Source organism: Chrysochloris asiatica, unplaced genomic scaffold (genome assembly GCF_000296735.1).
Source record: "Chrysochloris asiatica unplaced genomic scaffold, ChrAsi1.0 scaffold00076, whole genome shotgun sequence".
Taxonomy (NCBI): Eukaryota; Metazoa; Chordata; class Mammalia; order Afrosoricida; family Chrysochloridae; genus Chrysochloris; species Chrysochloris asiatica.
Window position 1 is genome coordinate 912892 of NW_006408594.1, and position 9409 is coordinate 922300.

The following is a 9409-nucleotide window of genomic DNA, read 5'->3' on the forward strand; positions in this document are numbered from 1 at the left end:
TCTACAAGAGATGTATCAAAAAGGTGGAGAGACAGCCTAAATGCCCATTAACAGAATAATGGTTAACCCAACTTTGGTACATACATACAATAGAATACAAAACACTGAAGAATGATAATGAAATCTGTGAAGCCCCTCATAACATGGTTGAACCTGGAGGACATTATGCTGATGAAATTAGTCAATCACAAAAGGACAATGTATGAAACTAATGTTATAAAAAGTTTAAAAAACAACCCCAAAAACAACCAAAAGGGAAAAACATGATCAGCTTTTCTCAAGCTGAGGGAACTTCAAGCCTTGCAATACTGAAGGATTCTATTATCTGGTGTGGTGCTGTGGGTTAATGTGCTGGACTGCAAGGTCGATTTGAATGGGAAAGTCAGCAGTTCAAGCTCACCAGTCGCTCCTAGGAAACCCTATACAGGATCACTGTGAGCCGGAACCAACATGACGGCACTTGACAACAACAATGAGCAAAATATTGAATGATGCAGAAAGCATCAAAAGAAGAGAGAAGGACTACACAGTCACTGTACCAAAAAGAAACAGTCGATGTTCAATCATTTCAAGAGGTAGCATATGATCAAGATCCAATGATGCTGAAGAAGAAGTCCAAGGTGCATTGAAGGTATTGGGAAAGAACAAGGCTCAGGGAGCTGATGGCGTACACACTGAAATCTTTCAACAAACCGATGCAGCACTGGAGGCACTCACTCATCTATACCAAGAAATTTGGAAGACAGCTACCTGGCCAACTGATTGGAAGAGATCTGTATTTGTGCCCAAACAGAAGTGACCCAATGGAATGCAGCAATCATTGGACAATATCATTACTATTACATGCAAGCAAAATTCTGCTGAAGATAATTTAAAAATGCCTTCAACAGTATATCAACAGGGAACTGCTAGAGGTTCAAGCTGAATTCCAACAAGGCCTGGAACGAGGGATATCACTGCTGATGTCAGATGGGTCTTGGATGAAAGCAGAGACTACCAGAAAGATACTTACCTCTGCTTTTCTGACTATGCAAAAACTTTCACTGTGTGTGGGTCATGACAAACTATGGATAACATTATGAAAAATGGGTATTCCAGAACACTTGGTTGTGTTTGTGAGGAACCTGTACATAGCCCAAGAAGCAGTTGTTCAAGCAGAGTAAGGGGATACTGAATGGTTTAAAATTAGGAAAGAGGTGTGCCAGGGTTGTATTTTTTTCACCATACTTATTCAATCTGTATGCTGAGCAAATAATTTGAGAAGATGGATTATATGAAGAAAAACATGGCATCAGGATTGGAGGAAGACTCTTAACAACCTGCGATACAGAGACGATACAATCTCGCTTGCTGAAAGTGAAGAAGACTTATAAATACTCACCGATAAAGATTAAAGACTGACACAGCCTTCAGTAGGGGCTGTACCTCAATGTAAAGAAACAAAAATACTCACCACTGGACCAATAAATAGCATCAAGATAAACTGAGAAAAAATTGAAGTCCTCAAAGACTTCATTTTGCTGGATCAACGATCAATACTCATGAAAGCAGCAATCAAGAAATCAAACGATGTACTGCATTAGGCAAATCTGCCGCACAAGACCTCTTTAAAGTGCTCAAGAGCAAAGATGTCAGTTTAAGGACTAAGGTGTGCTTGACCCAAACCATGGTATTTTCAATACTCTTATATGCATATGAAAGTTGGACAATGAATATGGAAGACTGAAGAAGAATTGATGTATTTGAGTTATGGTGTTGGAGAAGATAGTAAAAGTATCACAAACTGCCAGAAGAACAAACAAATATGTGTTGGAATACGTACAGCTAGAATGCTCCTTAGAAGCCAGGATCGCCAGACTTCGTCTCTCATACCATGGACATATTATTAGGAGGGACCAGTCCCTGGAGGACATTATGCTTGGTGAAGTGGAGAATCAACGAAAAAGAGGAAGACCCCCAACGAGATGGACTGGCACAGTGGAAGCAGCAATGGGTTTAAGCCTAACAATTGTGAGGATGGCACAGGACCGGGCAGCGGTTTGTTCTGTGGTGTACAGTCGCTGACTCAAATGTATGTAGCAACGGCAGTCATAGGGGTTCAGAGACAATGGGTGGCTTGTGGTAAACTATGAAGAATCGGGGAGCTGGAACATCTGGGTGTGGCCCAAGAATGCAAGGCCAGTCTTTGAGTGAGGGGAGAGTAAGTTTTCCTCAGTTCCTGCAGCTCTCTAAACCTGCCCACAAATGAAACCCAAGTTAGCTGTCCAATCCACTACGACTCACGGTGGGGCTCCAAATGTTACACAGTAAGAATTGTTCCACTGACTCTTCTTGGCTGGTGGCTCTGTACAATAAGTACTGGAGGGCAAACCACAAGGTCAGCGGTTTGAGCCCACCAGCCGCTCCTTGGGAGAAAAGATGAGGCTTTCTGCTCCAGCAAAGATGCACAGCCTCGGAAACCCTCTACAGGGTCTCTGTAAACTGGAACGGACTTGATAGCACTGAACCACCACTTTTATGGCATCAGACTGCCAGACCTTTCTGATGCCACTGGTGGGCTCAAACCACCAACCTCTACATTTGTGGTCTCATGTAAATAGCTTATGCCACCTAGGGACCTGTCCAGCAGCCTCAAGGGAGGACACCAGGGAGGCTGGGCATGCAGATGGACAGATGGTGAGCATTCTCACCATCCCTGTCACTTCAGACAAGCATCATAGGTCCTGCTCTAACCGGGTTTAGGGGCTGGGTTTATGTCCCCTTGTCTTTCCCCACACCACATTCTCTGTCAAGCACTCATCATATTATATTATAACAATAGCTTAGCTGACTAGACTATTAGGCAAGGGAAGAGCAGAGATGGGTTTTATATGTGTTTTCTACGTCAACGTTCTCTGCTGAGTGGCCAGAAGGATGCGCTGTCCTTCTGAGATTCCCACCGACCCAGATCCTGGTTGTTTGGTTCACTCACTCTGGGGCTTTGTACAAAAGAACCAAGAGTTCCCCAGTCTATACAAAGTCTTGTATTGAAGTCGATTCGCTAGCAGCTACAATGACCTTAGAAGTTCCCTCACTATTTTCTATGAGCAAGAGCCAGGCCAAGAGCTCACTTCTGAGTCACTGAAGTTACCCATTCTGCCTGGAGTTTACACTGAAAAAGTCATCAGATAACTCCAGGGGAAAAGCAAACAAACCGCAGGAAAAGTCCCCACCTCACAAGTAAACATGTACAATGTTTGATTGCAGGTTATCCAGAGCCGGCCTAGGAGGGCCTTCTACCATTTTCAGAGGCCCAGAGCAAGAAGTTGGACACACAGCCTCTTCAGAGGCCTTACTCTGCCTCCACCTCCCCAACCATGGTTTGAACCCAGGTTTTCATGCCGCCGACCACTCTCAGCCTCTCCTCCCCAATCCATGGTCTGAATGTGTCCCCATAATTAAGTTCTTCTCTCCTTGCTCCAAAGGAACCCTGGTGGCACAGTGGTTAAAGCACGAGGCTGCTAACTAACAAGTTGGAGGTTGGAACCCACCAGCTACTCCCAAGAAGAAAGATGGGGCAGTTCCACTCTGTCCTGTCAGTTGCTCAGAGTCAGCAGTGGCTTTGGTTGGGTTTTCTCCTTGCTCCTTAACTTGGAGGGCCAGGTGTGGAACTCGCACTGTGGACAAGTCACAGCAACGCCTCTGGGCCTTAGCTCCTGACTGGGAATCAAAACGATTGTGGGTTTTAAATGAGATGAATAAAGCATGACCTGGCACACAGCCACTCAGGTGAACATGTCCTTCTTCCTCCCCTCCCATCCTGCTATGCTCCACCCAGCTTCCAGTCAGCCAGGCTCGGAGGGGAGAAAAGAAACTCTCCCCCTCAGGGTGGAAAGGAAGGAGGAAAGATCTCATTTATTGGTCACATGAGGGCTGCATGCCAGTTGGACAAGCAGGATTGAGGGCAGTGACAGGCAGTGGAGGTCAGAGGACGGACACAGCTGTAAACAGAAGCTGAGAGTCTGAGTTCTTGTCTGGGTTCTTGCTCTAGTCAAGCACATGACTTCTGGGCAAGCCCCTATTCTTCTCTGTGCCTCAGTTTCTTTGCCTGTGAAATAGGGCCAAGTGCTCTGTCCTACCTACTTGGTAGGATCTTTGAAAAGAAGGTACTATACAGAAAGACATGAGGGGCAATGAATCAGAGTGCCAAGATTGGGGTCCAGAGGGCCTGGGAGGTGGGTATGGGTGTGAACAGAACAGGGTCCAAAGCTGTTTCTTCCAGCTGGTGGTCACTTGCAGGGACCCTAGCCCTCACACAGAACTTAGCTGCACCAAGACAACTCTTTGTTCTGGGCAATCCAATGTGCTCAACCTCCAGCTTCTGACTCTCTCACTGACAAACACTTTTCCCTTCCAATCCTGCAATGCACCTCCCCCTCAGGCACCTTCTCAGATGACGCACATCCAGCCTTAAAAACTGTCGTTCCATCAAGCAGATCCTCCCCCACACCGCAGTGTACGTGCTTGGAGGACCAAGTCCACTGCTTCTACATATCTATCTATCCTTTGTGTAGCTGGTGCTAGCTCACAGTAGGCACTGAGGAAAGAACTGCAGGTTAACAGGTCCCTGGGTGGGGCACACTGCTTACCCTCCACTGCCACCAGAAAGACTGGCAGCCAGAACCCACCTGGCAGCACATGGAAGAACCTGGCAATCTGCTTCTGTAAAATGAAGTAAAGAAAATTTATCGAGCAATTCTACTTTTAACACATAGAGTAGCCATGAACTGGAATCAACAGGTTTTTAGGGTTTTTCTTGTTTTGTTATAAATATTATTGGTTCACAATGGTTAAAGTTTCTCCTATTGGATATTTAAAGAGACGAGAACATCTCCTGATAAAAGAGTTCTATCCCATCACTCCATCTGGGATTGTTGATGTGAAGTGCCATTGAGTCAATTCCGACCCATAGAGACCCTGTGTAAGGTTTCTGAGGAACAGCTGGTGAACTTGAACTGCCGACCTTGCAGTTTAAAAGGCTCTGCAGTCTGACGCATTAACCCACAGCACCACACCAGGCCTCCTGGGATTAGAAGCCCCAATTGGCAGGGGTCCAGCCTCTGGCTTTTGTAACAGGAATACACAGCCCCTGATGGCCAGGCCAGCTCCAGTCAACTCCTTGTCTTAACTCTACTGCACCAGCACGTCAGACAGCAGGGCAGGATATCCCAGTAGTTAAAAGCCAGGCCTTTGGTGTTTGAATCTCAGTTCTGCCACTTACTAGCTATATAACTTGGTTAGTAACGTAACTGTTATGAATCCTGATTTCACCAAACATAAAGAAGTCCCTTTGTAGGGCAAATGGTTAACATGCTTGGGTGCTAACCAAAAGGTTAGGTTGGAGGTTTGAGTCTACCCAGAGGCACCTGGGAATAAAGGCCCGGAGATCTAGTCCCTGAAAAGTCAGGCATGGGGCACAATTCTGCTCTGATACACATGGAATCACCATGAGTCAGAATCAAGTTGACAACTAGTGAACATACAGAAAATACCTATCTTATTGGTGGCTGCAAAAAATGAGTATAATAAAAAGTAAATGATTAACACAGTGGCAGATAAACATTACATGCTAAATAAATGGAGGCCCTGTTATGAGACTTGACCCCAGCTGCAGCCTGATGCCCAGTATTGCCATCCACTTCCCTTTCCCCTCCCTCTGTGTTCAAACTTGCCTTTCTGGGATGCAGAATGCAACTTACAAAGAATGTTCAGTCGGACAAAGAAGAATGACTTAGAGACACAGGGTGGAAATAAGGACAGTTAACCTAAACCTTTCCTTCAAGCTGTCAGTCCAGTCAACAGCTAAGATTGTTTCCTCCTTGGGGGGGTGGGGGTGGGGAAGAAGGGTGTCCCACCATTAATCTCCCCATGGTTAATCTTCCCTCTTCCAGGGGTAACAGGAATCCAACCACATGCACTGAGCTGATTTAGTACAGTGAGCCCAAGCCCCTGAGGTCCTACATTCTGAATTGGGCACCAAAGGCTGCTGGTTTTTCTTAACAAGTCTCACAGTAAGTAGCTTGATTTAATAAAAAGAATGCTCAATTAAATTTGAGGTTCTGATAACCAATAAAGATTCTGCTAATAAAAAACCCATCTCTCTTTTCTAGTATTTTAGTAGAAGGAGCCTTGGTGGCATAGTGGGTTACGCTTTGGGCTGTTAACCACAAGGTAAACAGTTCGAATTCACCAGTAGCTCTGCAGGAAAAAGATGAGGCTTTCTGCTCCCATAAAGATTTAGAGCCTCAGAAATCCTATACAGAGTCTCTAGGAGTTGGAACCAACTGGATGACAAACCACCATCACCCCACCATCTGAAATCCACATATAACTGGGAGTCCTTCATTTTTCTGGAAGGAAACTAGTCCCAAGGGCATAGAGTAAAGGTTACTCCTCCCTGCCCCAGCTCCCCAACCTACTACTGGTCCTGCAGGTATTCTAACTAGTCACCCTGGAAGTGTCTCTTCCTTTCACTTTTAAGTGAAGTATTAAGTATTCAGTCCAGCCACTTGCCTTGATAAAGTGCCTAGCACTGTACCTAGGCACATAGTTAAGTGCCAGTGAATCTATTTCAACTCATAGCAACCCCATTTAGGGTTTCCAAGCTTGTCAATCTTAGCAGAAGCCAAAAAGTCTCATCTTTTTCAGGTGGAGAGGCTGGTGAGCTTGAATCATTGCCCTTTTGGTTAGCAGCAGTAGCAGTGGTGATGGTAGTGGTTGGTTGTGTGCCATTGAGCCAGTTCAACTTGTAGCAACCTTGTACAGGGTTTCTGAGACTATTAATCTTTATGGGAGCAGCAAGTCTCAAAATATGTTTCCTTATTCATTCCAGCAGTGGGCTAGGAGTTGAGTTGCTAGTTGCAAGGTCAGCAGTTCCAACCCACAAAAGTGGATCCTTGAGAGAAAAACAAGGTTATCTGCTCCTGTAAAGATTTACAGCTCAGAATTCCTAGGGGGTTCTACTCTGTCCTAGAGTGTGAATCGACTGGGTGGCAGTGGGTATTCATCCCAGGTTGCTTGAGGGGAGGAAGGGATGATGGGGGGAGGGAAATGAGAATGTGAGGTCAGTCTTGACTGGGAGTGGTGGGGTGTCCCTTCTTCACTTGCTGGGGTTGTTTTGAAGATCACAAGAATAAATGGCAGCGGAAGTGTTTGGTAAACCGCGCAGTACACAGGTCATTATCAGTGCCCATTTTCCCAAGGGGCCTGACAGCTCCCACTCTTTTCTCTAGGGAAAGAGAAATAACACGACGATAGAAACAGTACCCCCAGACCCTGTCAATCTGCCCTACAACTTCATGTCCATCCACTCCGGCGGCCCACGCGGGCGCTTAGAGCTCATTTTCCAGCAGTTGTTAGGGCGGCTGCCTCAGGCCCAGGCTTTTAAGTGGGGGTCCCCTCGGGCAGGGGCGCGGCGGGGCCTACCTTCTGGGCCTCTTGGACCATCTGCCTGACCACCTGTTTGAGGTGAGGCGCCTTCTCTTCCTTGGGCGGGTGGGTGAAGAGGAGGAGCCGGCTCACGCCGCGGTAGGCGCCGGTGTTGGTCCAGCCCAGGTCCAGCGGGGGCACCTCGGTGTCGGAGCGGTCGGGCCAGTAGGCCAGGGACTCAGCGGGCTCGGCGTGGGCCTGCGCGGGGGCCTGGGCCTTGGCCTTGGCTTTGCCGCGGGAGGCGGCGGCGGGGGCGGCGTCCTCATAGGGGCTCCAGGCAGCGCGGAGGGCCTGGCGCTCGGGGCCCGACAGGAAGTCTCGCAACTGCTCCTTCTTGACCCGCTCGCCATAGGCTTGCTCGCCTCCGCCCAGCAGCGCCTCCAGTGCGGCCCGCTGCCGCTCGCAGTAGTAGAAGGCGGCATGTGCCTCGGTCACCTTCTCGTTCACGTGCGCCTCGTCCAGGCACATCAGCTGCGACTCGGCCATGGCGCCCAGCCGCGGCCTCCGCTCCCGCAGCCGCACCTGGAGCTGCCCAGGGGAGGCAGCAGCACCTGGCTGGGAGGTAGGTCCGCCCCGCCGTCGCGCGCCGCCCAATCCGCGCGGGCCCGACGTGGGCGCGGCCGTCGGACAGGGACGGAGGCCGAACCCTCATCGCTGCAGTACGCTGGGTTTCAGACTCCAGTGTGGAGAGACCCGCGTCGTGTCCCCGGCCCTCTCCGGGCTCTGGGATGATCCTTCAATGCGGAAGAGGTCAGCGACCTTCCGCGGAGCAGCTGGCGCGGGCACTCTCAATCCCTCCAACGCTCCCCTCCCTGCGCCTCCTGGAGACAGGGCCCGGAGCACGTGGGCTGGCCGGGACGCCCCCCCCCCCCCCCCAGATGACCGTCTCTAGTCGAGGGTCTGCCCCCAACCCCTAGAACTCGCCCAGCCGGTCGGGGGTGGGTGGGGACTGGACGGATAGTGATGGCAAGGGAGGGGACAGTTGGTTTGTGAATGCTAGATGCTACTAAACCACCCCCCCTCACCACCAACAAGCCCTAGTTCTGAGATTAGAGGTCTCCAGGGGCGGTCAATCCAACACCTTCACCACTGTAAAAATGTCTTTTAAAAAAAGAAGCCACCCAAACAGAAAGAATGTAAGCAGCTGCAGTGGATTGTTTTCCCTATTTTAATCTGAATTGTGTGTGTGCACGCTCCTGAGTGTGCGCGCGCATGCCAGAGGTCTGATTACTATATTGATGATTTAAAATATATGTTTGAGTTCAAGGAAGGAAGCCATGTACACACGCACACACGCACACCAGTGGCAGCAGCTCTCTGCTGTTTCTCATTGGATTAAATACAATTTTCTTAGTTATTAACGTATTATTTTGTTCGTGTGCTGCTGTACAATTTGATTCTTTACATTCAAAATATTTTCAGATCATAGCAACCAAGGTTCACATTTCTCTTTATTTTATAGCACTGCATTCCTAGGGCTGGTAAGATTCTTAAAAACCAGTCCAACCTCTCTATTTTAAAGATGAGAAAATTGAGGCCTAGCAGTATAGGGTTTGCCTAGCTCTCTCAAAAAGCCAGTTGCAGAAGAGGGGACTACTAGGTTCTTTGCCCTTTCCACTTTTCTTGCAAAAGGATATTTGCAACCTGGTTTCAACTCCAGAATCTGTCTGTATGTTTGTGTGACAAATATACAAGTGGCCTTCAAAAAGTTCATAGAACAATGGAATTCAAAGATAATGGAAAATTTCCAGGAACATTTTTTTTGGGGGGTGGGGAATAGTATTGACATTTTCACGATGTTGAGTTTTCCTACCCAAGAACGTGGTATGCGCTTCCCCTTTTGCAAGTCTCTTTTGATTTCTTGTAGTGGTGTTTTGTAATTCTTTTTGTATAGGTCCTTTGTTTCTCTGGTTACGTTTATTCCTAAATATTTCATCCTTTG

General features: G+C 48.0%; 1 protein-coding gene across 1 annotated transcript in view; it reads right to left on the bottom strand.

Annotated features, from left to right (window-relative positions):
• The window catches only part of FAM83F (family with sequence similarity 83, member F), a 45749-nt gene extending 37796 nt beyond the window's left edge, over positions 1 to 7953 (bottom strand). The window contains exon 1 of the mRNA XM_006865168.1: positions 7465 to 7953. Within this exon, the coding sequence (XP_006865230.1) occupies positions 7465 to 7953 (489 nt within the window). The remainder of the gene's footprint in view (positions 1 to 7464) is intronic.
• Between the last annotated feature and the right edge of the window lie 1456 nt (positions 7954 to 9409).